This window comes from Gracilinanus agilis, chromosome 3 (assembly GCF_016433145.1).
Source record: "Gracilinanus agilis isolate LMUSP501 chromosome 3, AgileGrace, whole genome shotgun sequence".
NCBI lineage: Eukaryota > Metazoa > Chordata > Mammalia > Didelphimorphia > Didelphidae > Gracilinanus > Gracilinanus agilis.
In genome coordinates, this window is record NC_058132.1 from 618,898,779 (window position 1) to 618,913,426 (window position 14,648).

General features: G+C 36.4%; 1 protein-coding gene across 1 annotated transcript in view; it reads right to left on the bottom strand.

Annotated features, from left to right (window-relative positions):
• The window catches only part of EPHA4 (EPH receptor A4), a 160,552-nt gene that overhangs the window by 10,636 nt on the left and 135,268 nt on the right, over positions 1 to 14,648 (bottom strand). Inside the window, exons 9-14 of the mRNA XM_044670784.1 lie at positions 11,392 to 11,450; positions 8,558 to 8,671; positions 8,149 to 8,334; positions 4,163 to 4,224; positions 3,460 to 3,669; positions 1,155 to 1,304 (exon numbers count right to left, since the gene is read on the bottom strand). Coding sequence (XP_044526719.1) covers positions 1,155 to 1,304; positions 3,460 to 3,669; positions 4,163 to 4,224; positions 8,149 to 8,334; positions 8,558 to 8,671; positions 11,392 to 11,450 — 781 coding nt within the window. The remainder of the gene's footprint in view (positions 1 to 1,154; positions 1,305 to 3,459; positions 3,670 to 4,162; positions 4,225 to 8,148; positions 8,335 to 8,557; positions 8,672 to 11,391; positions 11,451 to 14,648) is intronic.

Consider the following 14,648-nt stretch of genomic DNA (forward strand, 5'->3'; position numbering starts at 1 on the left):
AGAAGAAGAAGAAGAAGAAGAAGAAGAAGAAGAAGAAGAAGAAGAAGAAGGGAATGTCAGCAAGATGTAATTTCTTGCCAATATTCTAGCATTTATACAATAGAAGGTCACCCACATTCACACAACTTCCTATAATCATTTTATTGGGAACCACTTGTCAGTAGTAGATACTTTGTTTCCATATTTGCATAACGGCCTAATAAATACACCTACCTCACAGAACTGGTGTGAGAAAAACACCATCAACATCAAAGCATAGCAAGAGTGAGTTATTATTTTATTGTTGTTGTTATAATTCCTTTCTACAAACAGCTGAGCTCAAATTCCAGATTTAATTTTTTTTTTTTAATATCTTCCAATCACTATCCCAAGGAAACAATTGGGAATGACTTTTTGTAGGGGTTTTTTTTGGCCTTTTTTCACCAGAGATGTTTGCCACCAAGTTCTCTCCCCATAGAATCTGATTAGTGTCATTATTGAATGCTTTTCCTGAAATTGCAGGCACTGTGTGTATATACTCCCTTATGAAATGGACTGAAAGTCCAGATGGCATAGTTAAAGGGATGTGCATAATTTACAAAGGGTCATTTAGTGAAGCTGTTTTTTAGTGTCCTCAAGGGGCAGCTCTTCTGTTACTGAGAAACTGGTGCAAGTTCTAATTACAACTTCACCAGAGTTAAAATATTAACCCCTTTTTCCCACTAACCCTAATTTTTCGGAAAAGGAATGGAAGAAATTGATATTCATTTCACATTTGGATATATTTAATTTTCTTCTCCCCCAAACCTCCCTCTAAACAAATTAAACAGAACTTTATCTTAGTTTTGAAAGCTTACAAGTGAAATAGCTTGCTAATACAGTCATATGAAGCAATTTTGTTTCCTAAATCTACAATATTAAAGTCTAGAAGAATGTAAGTTTTTTGAAGGCAGAGGATGATTTTTGTTTGTTTTTCCTAATCATTAGTAGCATGCATATAGCAGGGACTTAATAACTCTCACTAGATTGTATGAGTGCAGCAATACATTAAATTTATACGGCTTCTTGTTGCACAGAACACAATGCAACCCCAAGCTCAAATCCTCATTCATGCCATAATACTGAGCTTTTGGTATCTCAGTCCAAAACCATTTATTTCAGAACAGAGAACTCACATCCTGGTTGGACATATCCCAGTAGGGCCGCTCTCCATACGACATCACTTCCCACATCACAATTCCATAGCTCCATACATCACTTGCAGATGTGAATTTACGATAAGCAATCGCTTCTGGTGCAGTCCACCGGATGGGAATCTTGCCACCCTATAAAAATTGAACTCTAAGTTATTTCCTAAGTACAACACTGACTCTGCAATTTCTGAATGACATCACTGCTTTTCGAAGATGACAGTACAGTGTCCAGGACGGCTCCCAAAACAATTCCAAAAAGTAAGATGACTTTGCTCATTCCATCTAAGTTTTCAATGTCGAGAGAGACAATTTCACTCATATGTTTCCTTTAGTCACAGGGACATGGATCGGTAAATTGTTTAATGTTATTTTCTTAAATCAACCTACTATCTGACCTCTGCTTAAGGCAATACTATAGCAACTAGGTGGGAGAAGGGGGGAGTTATAAAAGGTAACATGCATGCATTATGCACAGTAGATAAAATGTAGAAGTACAAGAATCTCTAGGAGACTGGACTTTTGCCTTATTTCCTAGATGTATTCTAATTTGGCAGCATAAAAGCCTGTGTTTTAGAGATTGCTTCAGATATCATGAAATCAAGGTTAAATTGGAAATGGAGTAAAAATACTGTCTCTCTCCTATTTACAAAATTATTCTGTCCCTTATTGAGCATGAAAGGCATGCTCAAAGTAGCCAGGAGATGAAGTGGCAAGTAGGCTCTTGGAGACAAAATAGAAGAAACTAGATATGTATTTTATTAATTCATTTCTTCTATGAGCTGTCCAGTGTGGGAGAGAAATAGAAAGGTGTGACTTATTATTGAAGTTTTAAAAAGGACAACTCTTCAAACTAAGGTAGAGAGCCATCTGTTAAGAGTTTAAAGGGCATTTTTACTAGTTATCTGATTCTCTTTTACCATAGTCATCCCATGCCAGGAATTTCTCTGTTTGTTTATATTAATGTACAAGGTGTTTTTAATTGACTTTAAACTTTACTAGGGTACCATCTGGGGGAACTGATTCAAGCTCAACTACTCCTGTTTTAAGCTGTTCAATGGAAAGAATCCAAAAGTTTCCTTTCCTTTATTATGGATACTAAAACAAGACTAGAGAGTGGGCAGCAAATGGCATTGTCCTCGGAATGGAACGAGTACATCTAACACTAAAATTCTCTACATTCAGACAGGAATGGTAGCATTGACTTCTCCCTTTGCCTCCTATAAAGTTAGCTATAATTGCTCACCTTCTGATTAGTAGAGGAAAAGGAGAGTTTTTCATTGTTAACACAGATCACTCCTTTTCTGAGTGAATGAACTCTGGATGCAAGAGGATACAGATTAGAATTAGCAATTATAGCCAGAGAGACTGAATATTGAAATCAGGCTCCAGGCACAGATGGAAAATGGCAAATATTTAAAAGGGGGTGGGGGGAAGAAGGCTGGAAACTTTCTGCTTTGTGTTAATTTTAATGGTGCTGGTCTTAATGGTCAGTAAATTGTTTTATGAGCTGCTGTGTTTATTCCATTAGTATTTTATACTCAGATTGCTAAGGCAGGACAGCAGACTCATTAACTGCCAACTGATAACTTTTAACTGTACTCAAATCCCTGCTTATCTTTCAACAGTAAAATGCAGACCATTAGCAACTGGAAAAAATTTCCATAGTGGAAACATTATAAATCTGTATTCTATACATTTCATATTCCCTAACCAACCAAGTGGAGATAATATGTTCTTTTTCCTGGAGGGGAAGGAGTTCTCAAAATATGAAAACTTTAAAACATCAGAGAGGGGTGGGATGGAGAAAATATGCTCAGTCTCATAGATTCAGAGATGGATGAAAATCGAGAGGCTGTCTAGTCCAATTCCTTCACTTGACAAATAAGGGAACTGAGGCCCAAAAGTCACACAGGAAATAAATGGTGGAGATAAGATCTAAACCTAAGTCCTCTGACACTACCAAACCATCTCCTTTCTTCTCTATTTGTGGTTACTTTAAGTTGATTTGCTAAATCAATTTAATTAAGATTACTCTTCATCCCACAAAAATGGAAAGTCTATCTTTCTTAGTAGTTCTAGCAAAAGTTAACATATCTAGAACCTTTTCCTTTGAGGCCAAATCCTTTCTAAGAAAGATCCCTTAAAAAATAAAGTAGCCATTTTAAAGAAGAATCTAGAGAATTGAGGACTTTTTTTTTTTTTAACTAAGGGGCTATATGTTTTTGAAAGACCAAAGAGTTCATCATCAAATTTTCAGAAGAAGAAAAAATGATGGAACAAGACTTACCCTGGTAGTGTAAGCTGCTTCAGGATCATCTTCAAGAACACGAGACATGCCAAAGTCAGATACTTTGCAGACCAAGTTGCTATTGACCAAGATGTTACGGGCAGCTAGATCTCTATGTACATAGCTCATATCAGAGAGGTATTTCATTCCAGAACCAATGCCACGAAGCATCCCAACCAACTGAATCACTGTAAATCTTCCATCATTCTTCTGCCCAGAAAGGGTGTGGGGAGAGAGGAAATAGGGAAAATTTCATTAACATTATACCAAAATGAATTATTGCCAAGTATTACAAAGCTGCTTCTTCTTCTTCTTCTTTTTTTTTTTGGACAATCCTCATCCAGCACGAAACACACCACCAAATTATCTCTTTGCCTTTTTGACCAAAGACACTAATTCACTAGGTGAGCCTATCTTATAATCTAGGTTCCTGCTTCCTCTGATAGATGGAATTTATCCAATTATAATGAATCTGTGGCACTGCCAGGCCCACTGAAAGGAGATAAATCAAACACAGAACTGACTAATCATGGATTATTTAACAGGCTCTTTAAAAAATCATTGATCTTGTATTTCCTTTCTTCTCCTGTCTCCACCTATTCAAAGTCAATAAAGATAGTCAAACATAAGTCATACCTAAGATGGGGGGTATTCATTTACCAAGTGCAAACATTCTTGAATGTAATATCAAATAGTCACATACCCTCAGGAATGCATCCAAGGAGCCATTCTCCATGTACTCGGTTATGATCATTACAGGTTTACCTAGAGTTTTCAGAAAGAAAAACACAATTCCTTGATGAACACCGCCGTTAATGAGATAAAAATGGGCTGTGCACAATTTTACTGCCAAGACACCTGTCTTATGTGATCTAATTTAATTAAAACAAGCCAAGCTTATGCCTCAGCTGTGGGGAGCTGGGAATGAAATATTAAAAGGACGAGTAGGTTTAATCTCCATCTGGAAGGTTAACCCTTTGGGTGACTTGTTGAAAAGGTCTTTAACTAAAGTAGGCTCCGGTATCCAGGGACCATATGAATGGATAATTGCTCATTCAAGGCGGGGGGCGGGGGTGGTGGTGGTGGTAAAAAGTATGGGGTGGGGGAAGATAAAAAGGGTAGATGTGTTTAAACATGAAAAAATTTAGCATAATTAAATCCCCTTACCCACCCAAGAAGAGTCACTTACGTGAGGCTAGAGTCAATGACTGAGGAGACTCTTTTCCTCATTACTTCAGAGACATCTTTGAACCTTAAGCATGCATGATTTAAACTTTTCCTTCACTTTTCTCAGATAAGACTCTATAGCCCCCTCTTTTTTCTCCTTTTCCTACTCACATCTATAAATAAACTCTATCCATCTGCTTCTCAAAAAAAAAAAAAAAAAGTACCACCAGAGAAGAGATTCAATGAATTGTTTTATCCAGAGCAGAATTTAATGCAATAGCAACACTTCATTTCATTGTGATTGGTACAGCAGAGAAAACCTATTGTTCCTTAACAGGGTGGAGAAAACAAGTTCTTTTCTTATTTGTTCTCCTTTTCCTTTGCAAAGAAGATTATGGAGGAAAGTTATGCTTATTATTAACCTCCTCATCTTTAGCAAAAGGTTCAAAATTTGGAATCTCTTCGGTCTCAGGAAAACTGCATTTGATTTTAAATGTGCATTGGCACAAGTAATTTTCATTGAGATAATTTTTTGTTGGGTTGGGGGAGATTTCTTGGCTAGGGGAAAGAGGGAAAAAGCATGAGGTCACTAAAGATGCCCTAAGAGAGAGTAAAATGTTAGCTTGATAGATCAAAAATGCTCACAATTTGCTCACTGCATTTGCCATCAGTATGCGTTTAGACAATCAGTCAGGGAAAATAGCTCTGGAATATTTCAACATTGGAAAGCTCCCGTAATTATTCTGCACCAATAAATTTCTGTTCACTCCAAAGTCCCACTCTGCTTGCAATTTTCAGAAAGGGTTCTTAATTTTTGAAGTGAAATCTTTGGATTAGAGAATAAGACCATGGACACTATAATGTGAAGTACTATAAAAGGCCAGAAAAAGGAGGAAATCCATCATCCTTCTCTTTTCCTTTAAGTCACTGCATTCAGGTAGAAAGCCTACCTTTCTGGGCTTCCTCAGTATAAATGAGAACCTTTAACCCAAACTGCATATTTTCCCAGTTTCTTTCACCTCTTGCATCCTTGACCATGACCATTTGACGGGACAAATACATCTAAATGAGTTTTAATTAACCTGCCTCTATCAAAAGATAGTTTGTCAGCCAACAAGGACAGAGGCTGTTCTTATAGTGCATTAACTCATAATTCCATTACTCAGATACTACTTGAGTGGTAGGAAAGAGAGGGAGGTTGAGAGAAGTAATATAGAGTGGGGCGGTGAAGGGAATTTACAATCCTAACATCAACAATAAAAGTTACTCAACTAGCATCTGGTAATGGAGTCACACTCTTCCCACTTTTATACCTTCCCACTACGATGCCCAGCTCCCGTGGCACCTCCCACATATATCTTTGGGGCTACATTCTACTTCTGTTTATTAAAGGCAGGCTTTCGCCTTTACAAGCTCTGTAAGAGAAATGAAGACAAATATATTCCTATGAGGAGTAATGCTAACAAAAGAGTAAGAGCCCCAGGACAGTCCATTTGGGCTTACAGTAAACTCCTTCATCAGGAACTAGACAGAAACCCACTGGTGGGAGGAGGGGAGGTTTATCCCATCTACGCTGCTCAGCCTCTCAACTACCACACACACACCACTAGCCCACCACCTCATTTGGTGGAAATTTTAAATCATTTTAATTCAGTGACAAGTGCATTATGCAAATGCATCTAGTCATTTATAACAGTTACAGCTGTAATAGCTATGGGTTTTAGAGGCACAGTGGGATTTTAATACAAAGATCCCCTGTTACCTTTCTCTTTTACAGAGGTGCTATGAAATTCACTGTCTATGGCAAAAAAAAAAAATACTCTAAGCTAAACAGAGGCTCCTTTTTACAGAATAGGACCTGCAGAAGTATTTTAACAGAATGTTATCTTTTAATTAAAGGTCTGAGGGGCTCAGAGAAGCCCTGTAGGCCACAGAAAAATATCCTTTTTTGTAAAACTAATCCTAAAAAGTGAAGTGAGATAGTCTATGCTAATTGCATTTCTCAACCATAAGAAATATCATATCACATTATGTTTTATATATAATACACATGTATTAAATTTGATCACCCTTTCTATCACTTGCAAATATTCCTTCCATGTAATAATCATGTGTGATAAAAATAGAACATATTTTCTTATGACAGAAAATGTAATTAAAAGTGATCTCACTTTATCTTTTAGACTAGCTTTATGGAAAAACTCTATACTTGTCCAGATCTCTAGATAGTAGAGATCTTGATAGATATCAGTTGTTTCAGTTACCTCTTTGACTTTTTTCCAAGAATTCCATTTGGGAGAGAGGAAAGAAGCCAGTAGCCCTTAAGTTGCCTTTGAAAAGTCTTCATAACACAACTTTTCATTTTTTACATCTTGAAGCCTATTTCACCTTTCTCAGTCTCCAACAAAACACTCTCTGTATCTCCTTAGTTTCACATTCTCTTTCATCTCCAACAACTATAGTAATTCCATTTTCTTATACGATGGGCATGTCTCCTTTAATATTTATATAAACTACATTTGGGGATTGTAGACTTAGCCTGGGAAAAGACTTTAGAGGTCATCTAATTTAACCGTTTAATTTTACAGATGAGGAAACTGAGACCCAGAGAAGTCTAGAGAGTTGGGCAAAGCCAGGTCACACAAAGTGTTCAAGCCAGGGTTTGAACCAAAGCCTTCAACTATAAATCCTTTGCTTCCCACCCGGCTATACCATGCTGCCTCCTTCACCAAGGGAAGCACTAGCTTCACTGAAAACGTACTTCTGAGTTCACTCTGATCCTCAACTCATTGGAAGTGTTACGTGAGGGCACATTCACTGCACGCTGCCCTTGGAATAGGGCCATTCTAAACAGTAACTGCTTCAACTACACTGTCTTCATGCCACTTTATAAGCCGGGCCGAGCCAGCCTTACAGATGTATTTAGGCTTTAGCTTGGAAATTGCATCTGTTGGGCTCTGTCATATTTTAACTGAAGCGTAGTTCACAGGCTCAGTGAATGCTAATGGACTAAGAAAGCAAGGTTCAACCAGGTGTTACTGGCAATGGGAGCTGAGCTTCAGCGGCCATAAATCAGAAAGAGCAGACAAGTCTCTAAATATAATAAAGATTCCTTCAACTCAACTGATTGCATCTGGATTTGAAACTTCTAGCACAAGGTGTGGGTAAGATTTTGTTGTGTTTATGTAAAAAGTGTGTAAATCTATTTGGCTCACCATCTGCTCTTGCCTGTCCTGTGACAATCACTTTGGTCTAGCAGATATTTGAATAATGCCATGGCATACAAAAAAGTTGCAGTATTAATTTCCTGAAAATCACACACAAGCTGCCTTGAGGTAGGGTATCAGACGAAACCATAAACCCATTTAGAGCTGACTACAAGATTAATGACTTGTCCTGCACTGATTTCCTTCTATTAGCAATCAGTGGATCTGCTCCATCTGTCATTTTCCTGGAAAGAAAATGTGGGTTTAATTTCCCAGTGATTCCCAGATTGGCCTTGAAAGGGAGTGACCTACTTACATTTGGTAACTACGCCTTCTAAGTGGATGATGTTTGGGTGGTCAAACTGTCCCATGATGCTGGCTTCGCTTAGGAAATCCCTCCTCTGTTTGTCTGTATACCCAGCTTTAAGAGTCTTAATAGCCACACAGATCTCTCTCTTCCCAGGTACTTTGAGTCGTCCACTGCACACTTCACCAAATTCACCTTTGGGAGAAAAAAAGAGTTAGGGAGAAAAAAACATTAAGATCTAAGGATTTTTTCAGGGTTACATCACTCCCCCATTCCCAACCAAACTTTCTTCCACAACTCCCTGTTGTATACCTAATTTTGTTTTCCAAACAGAATGAACATTCAGGAAATAAATATTTTTTTTAAATCCTCAGACTTCCCTATCAAAATAGAAGTGTTAAAAAGTTCTAATACTCACCCACTCCTATGACTTTTTCTATCTTAATGCAGGATGCATCAATTTCTTTGGCAAACTCTCGAACAGCTTGGTTAGGATCTTCATATGTAAAAGGGTCAACATAGGTTCTCACACCTAAAAGCCAAAAATGTGGCAGCTTGGTTTAAGGCTTTGCCCATGCCCCTCAGAAAAGTCTTGATATTTTTTTAAACAAGAAATGAAAACATAGTTAATATCACTGTCTAGTCCAAAGTAAAATAAGAATTAAGAACTGAAGGGCATTGCACAAAAGACAGTTAATATGTACAAATATTTAGTTTTCTATCCTGCTTTTTTTCTAGTTAAGGATGAAACCCTGTTAGAACTAAAATGAGGCCCAGTGTGTTTAATTCTGAAATTCTATTGTCTTTTCGGAATCTACAAATAGAGAGAACAAAATTTATAAAGAATTAATCAAATGGAGGAAAGGAAAGCTTTTATGGAGAGACTTTTTTTTTCACTTACCAACTATTTAAGTAATAGAAAGATGGTGCCCACTGGTTTAGGTTTCTGACATAGAAATGGTCATCTAGAAATGGCTCACCCATGAGAATGGCCAATTAGCCACAGGAATTCTTCCTCTTTCCTGGCTATTTGAGATTTTCTGTCCTCCCCTATTCCATTCTACCTGTAATCCTATATTCTTTCTGCAATGTTCCATGTCATTACAACCCAATCTGAGATTCTCATTGAACTCCTGAAGTGGAGGCTTTGGTGGGACACTCAGTAGGGATGAGGGAAAAGGGGGAAGAAAGAAAATAGGGCAAATATTAGAGGAAATAATTCCCTAAGTTTCTGAGGTCAGTCTATTTGCCTTCAATGACTTTCTGACAATCCTCTATCTCTGTGATTCTGTTCACTCTCTGGCGTCTAGAGCCACCATGCCTAGTCCAGCTCCCAAGTTTAAATTCACAGGGTATAGTAAGTATGTGTTTTCCTCAGTTTTCCATGTTTAAGATGTCATTTACCATTCACTAAAGACTCTGAAATTTATCTAGATGGAGATGAAGCAGATATTTGAAAATGATAAAAATTTAATAAACTGAAAATTCCAGACTTCTATATCACCCTGATATTGTTTGTCCAGGAATTCTTCCATGGAAATTTTTTGTTTTTGTCTTACATCTTCAAGTAGAAGTATACTTGTCTTATACTTCAAGGATCTATCATGTCATTGGCTGTGGGACCTTCACCAACTGAGTTCACAATCCTGCTATAACTAGGTAGATCATCTTCAACATTTGCTCAGCTCAAAAAGACAAAAAAGCCATCACCCTGTAGACAACTGCATAGTCAGCCTCTCTGAAATTAGCTAGGTAGGTCCTCTGAAAACAGAAGTGTAATGTGTTCCATCTAAGCCTCATATTGAAAGCCCCAATATAACCTGTGAGAGCTCAGGATCCCATCCATGCGATAGTGAGGGATGGTGTAATGACATTATTGGAGACCTTTGTGCTATAGCCCATTGAAGTTTTAAAAACTGATTCTGGTAGAGTTGTGAACTGATCCTATCATTCTGGGAATTTTGCCCAAAGGGCTATAAAACAATGTATACCTTTTGATTCAGTAATACCATTTCTGGGTCTGTATCCCAAAGAGAAAAAACATGGGAAAGGACATGTTTGAACAAAAATAATTGGAAACTAAAGGGATGTCCCTCAATTGGGGAATGACTGAACAAAATGTGGTATATGATTGTGATGGAATACTATTGTGCCATAAGGAATGATAAACAGAATGATTTCAGAAACAACAGGAAAGACCTACATAAACTGATACGGAGTGAAATAAGCAGAACCAGGAGAATATTATCCACAGTAACTGCAATATTGTGGAATGATCAAATGGGATAGAATTAGCTACTAACAGTAATAAAATGATTCAGGACAATTCTGAGGGAAAAAATACTGTACACCTCCAGAATGCTGTACAACTCCAACTAAGAACTATTGGAATAGAAATAGAGATGAAAACATATGATTTATCAATTGCTTATTTGTATATTTTTGGTTCTATATGCTTATTTGTTTACAAAAATAACATGGAAATATGTTTTGCATGATAATACACGGACAATATGGATCATATAACTTTGGAAAACTTATGTGGAAAAGTATAATTTAAATAAAATTTTTTAAACTGATGTTCAACAAAAATGAATCAATGGCAACAACGTCTTCTTCTATTAAAGTACACATCACTTGTCTCACTGTGGCAAGGAAGTTACTTTGAATTCTTGAAAGTTATACCAGTGAACCCCAAGTTCTAGAAAGTTCTTTTTAAATAGAAAGTTATCACAAACAACCTGAGACAGATTGTTTCTAATCATATGCTTTCTGAAGTTCAGAGAAGCTGCCAGAAAGATCACTATCCAGTGATAATTTTTATTTTTGTTGCTATTGTTCAGAACTAAAGCTTGAAGGTATTATGATCTGCCTTACCTGAGACATCACCTACATGAATGAAGTAATAATATCTTGCCACTCATCTGAAAAGATGAGTCAACAAGTATAATATCTTTACAGGCTGGAGAGCAAAAAGGGAGGGGTAGGGGGAATCAGGAGAGGTTTAAGGAATTTCCTGCTCTCCAAATCCTTTATCCTTAATAATAAAAAAAAAGAAGAAAGAAAGAAAGAAAAATCTCATACAGCTATTATGACTTGATTCACTTCAAGTGAATTACTTTGAGTGGTTGCATGAAAGGAAAACACAAAATAGGTCTCTCCATATGAAGACCATTTACATTTCCTAAACATAAGGACATGATATGAGCTTCCCAGAGATCAAAAAACTCAACCTTGAAGATTTTTTTTTACCTTGATTCAAATGTTTCTCTTCATCTGCTTCCTGCTTTGCTTTACTGTATTTACTCCGTCTGTTAAGGAAAAAGAACCAAAGAAAATAAAAAAAATAAAAACCTCAAATCTATTATAATTTGAAATCAATACCTTGCCTAAAAACAAGTTAATAGTATGAACCAAGCAAGTTCCTACCTAATGAAGCTTAAAATGGGAGTCAGGTGATAATATCATTAACACCTAAAAGAGAGAACTCTTTTCTTTTTTTATTCTATAGTTAGGACCCAGACCCAGCTTGCTGGTTCTCTGTAGCAATCTTCATGCCATGCCACCCTTCCCTCTAGCTCTCGGAATCATAATAAAATCAACCCTATTAATTCTGGAAAGAGCATGTCAATCAATTCCCTTATAGCTATGTTTACTATCTATATAATTTCTAAGCACAAAACACTGCTTCCTGGATACTCCCTTATATGTGTTGTTTTCCCATATTAGATTGTAAGCAAACAAAGGCAAAGACTGTCTTTTTGTATTTTTAACTCTAGCACTTAGTGCAATAGCTAGAACATAGTAAGTGTTTAATAAATGCTTTTTGAAGAATTTCATTCATTCACTAAGAGTAAAGTTATGATGAATCAAAAAATGGAGACAAGGATGAAAGTAAAAAAAAGAGAGATCAACAGCTTTTTAGAATTCTCTTCCCAAAATAACTGCTATTTTGCATGTAACAAAGGGGCCCTGTGATGAGGTTAACTATTTTATTTGCCATGTTGGGTAAATATACTTTTCTTTTGGTTTGAGGATGTAGAGTCCTAGTGATATTTACCCTCATCCAACAATTATAATAAATATGAAAATCTAAAATGGCTTGGGGACCCTAAGATAGGTGATAGGTGAACTTGTTTCCTTGAGGAAACAGTAGAAGTCAGTTCAGTCTTAAAACAATTTATTTCAATCAAAAATTAAAAAAACCAAACAAAATAGAAAGAGTTAATAGAACAAGTCTAAGAAGAATTAAAAAGACAGATCCAGTCACTTCCTCATGCAGCCTGGACAAGGGTAAGATAACTAAGGTAGCTGTAGACATCCTTAAAGGGACAGGCTTACAATCCTATCATTTCCAAAATAGGGAAAATTGAGTTGTACATAGCCCTGAGAAGAATTCTTCAGCTGAGATAAATTGGTAGAAGATATCTATAGCTTAACAATGTCATAGGCATAAATTGTTCTTCCATGTTTGTGTAATGTTCACATATGTTCCCTGTGGATTCACCTCTCCATGCAAGTATCTGGACCACACGTGTCCTCCATGTTGAGCTACACTCCTATGGATGGTCACTGCTCACTGAGTTGGTAGGTATTTGTGAGAGATTGACCTTAAAGTTTATAAAAGATACGTAAAATTACTTTATTTACTTTTGTGTTATATAGCTAAAATACCTTTGTTATGAACTGTCTGCCGTCTGACTGAATGGTAAAAAGTAAAACATATTGGTGGGAGCTCATAAGAAGATTGTGGTCCATAAAATACCCAGGCTATGAATTGAAGAGGGTTCTGAGGGTGCTGAAAGACGGGAGGGTTTGTCATTGGAAGAGAAAGGACCTAGTAGGCTATATGATCATTGATGACTAAGAAAATTAAGATATCTGAACATAGGATTCTTTAAGAGTGGCAAAGAGAATACTTTAAATAGAATTCCCTCTAACTTCCAATCCATAAGCCTATATATTTTATTGAGGATGGGTCATAAATTCACAAAGTCCTCTCCTCTGGTATTATATGTCTGTGTTACAAACTTTATGAATGTCCAGACCTACACTACACCTGTCTTTAGGGAAAACAAAAAGGATATTGTGAGGGCTTATAGACAGTTATATAAGCACATCTTTAATTAAAATAAAAACAAAAGCAAAATGTTAACAGAGCAGACTTTTCTATAGGGCTTCAAAGTTTAGAACCTGGGATATAGGCTCTATAAAAATTATTCTATTTTACAGTTATAGAAATAAATGTGTTTTATGAACCTTAATTATCTGTAGATATTAATCATTATAAATATGGGTTCTAGGTCAAGAGACCTGGTTTAATATTTTAGTCGTTGGGGGACATGAGGGGGGAAACATGACCATGGGACTCTAAAAGATTCGGTTTCCTTAGCTATTAAGTGGAGAGAGGAATAATTCTACTACCCAGGAAGTCTATTGTGTGGAAAATACTTTGGCAAAACTTTGGCAAAAATAACACCCACCCCCACCCACACGGCATAGTTACTAGAGTGCTGGATTAGGAGTCCAGAAGACCTGGATTCCCATTCACTTCTGACACTTACTAGTCACAAGGTATGAGAGTGGGTAGATACTGTCTCTGGAGTCAGAGAATCTATTTCTAAGTATGAAGAGGAGATTAATATATTTTGGAGACACTCATGACTAGCAAATCAACTACCAGATGATTAATTATTTTGGCCACAATATCTCATTAAACTCTTTCCTAAGATTAATAATGTACTCTGAATGAAGACACTTCATACCCTTGATATATTTAAATATAGGATACAATCCTTGAAAAGTGAGGTCATAAGTACAGTGAAAGGAACATTAGTTTTAACTTAGAGGCTTGGGTTTTGGTTTTTGGTTGATGGATTGGTTCTGCTTACTTTAATTTTCATCATTTCTGATGTGTTCCTATTCTTCTCTGTGTTCATATTAATCGTTTTACTAATTCATGTCTGATGATTTGTTTCACCATTGATGGACATGTTTCCAGTTCTTTGATAACAAAAAAAAAATGCTACCATACATATTTCTTCACCCCTTTTCTTGTAAAAATAAGAAAACTTAGACCTAGCAAAGAGAGTAAGACTTATGAATACAGAGAAGCATAGGAAGACATAAGGAATGATGTAAATGATTGAAGTAAGCAGAACCAATCCATCAACCAACAATCATTTAACAAGTACTTAGTAAAGGCCAATGAGGGGAAAAAAAAGAATTTAATAGAAATAAAAACAACAAAACAATTGAAACTGAATGCTGTGAAACTATACTCGTACCAAGCTCTGCCCCAAAGAAGAGACATAAACTGAGTTAGCCAAAAGTTATATGATTTATCTAAGATTATATAGCACATTTGCAGTAGAGATTAGAATTCAAGTGTCTAATTCCCAAAACTAGATTCTTTAAAATTTACAGTGCCTCTTGGGATGGAGAGTTGGTCATGTAAGTTTACATATATATATATATATATATATACATATATATATATATATATACAC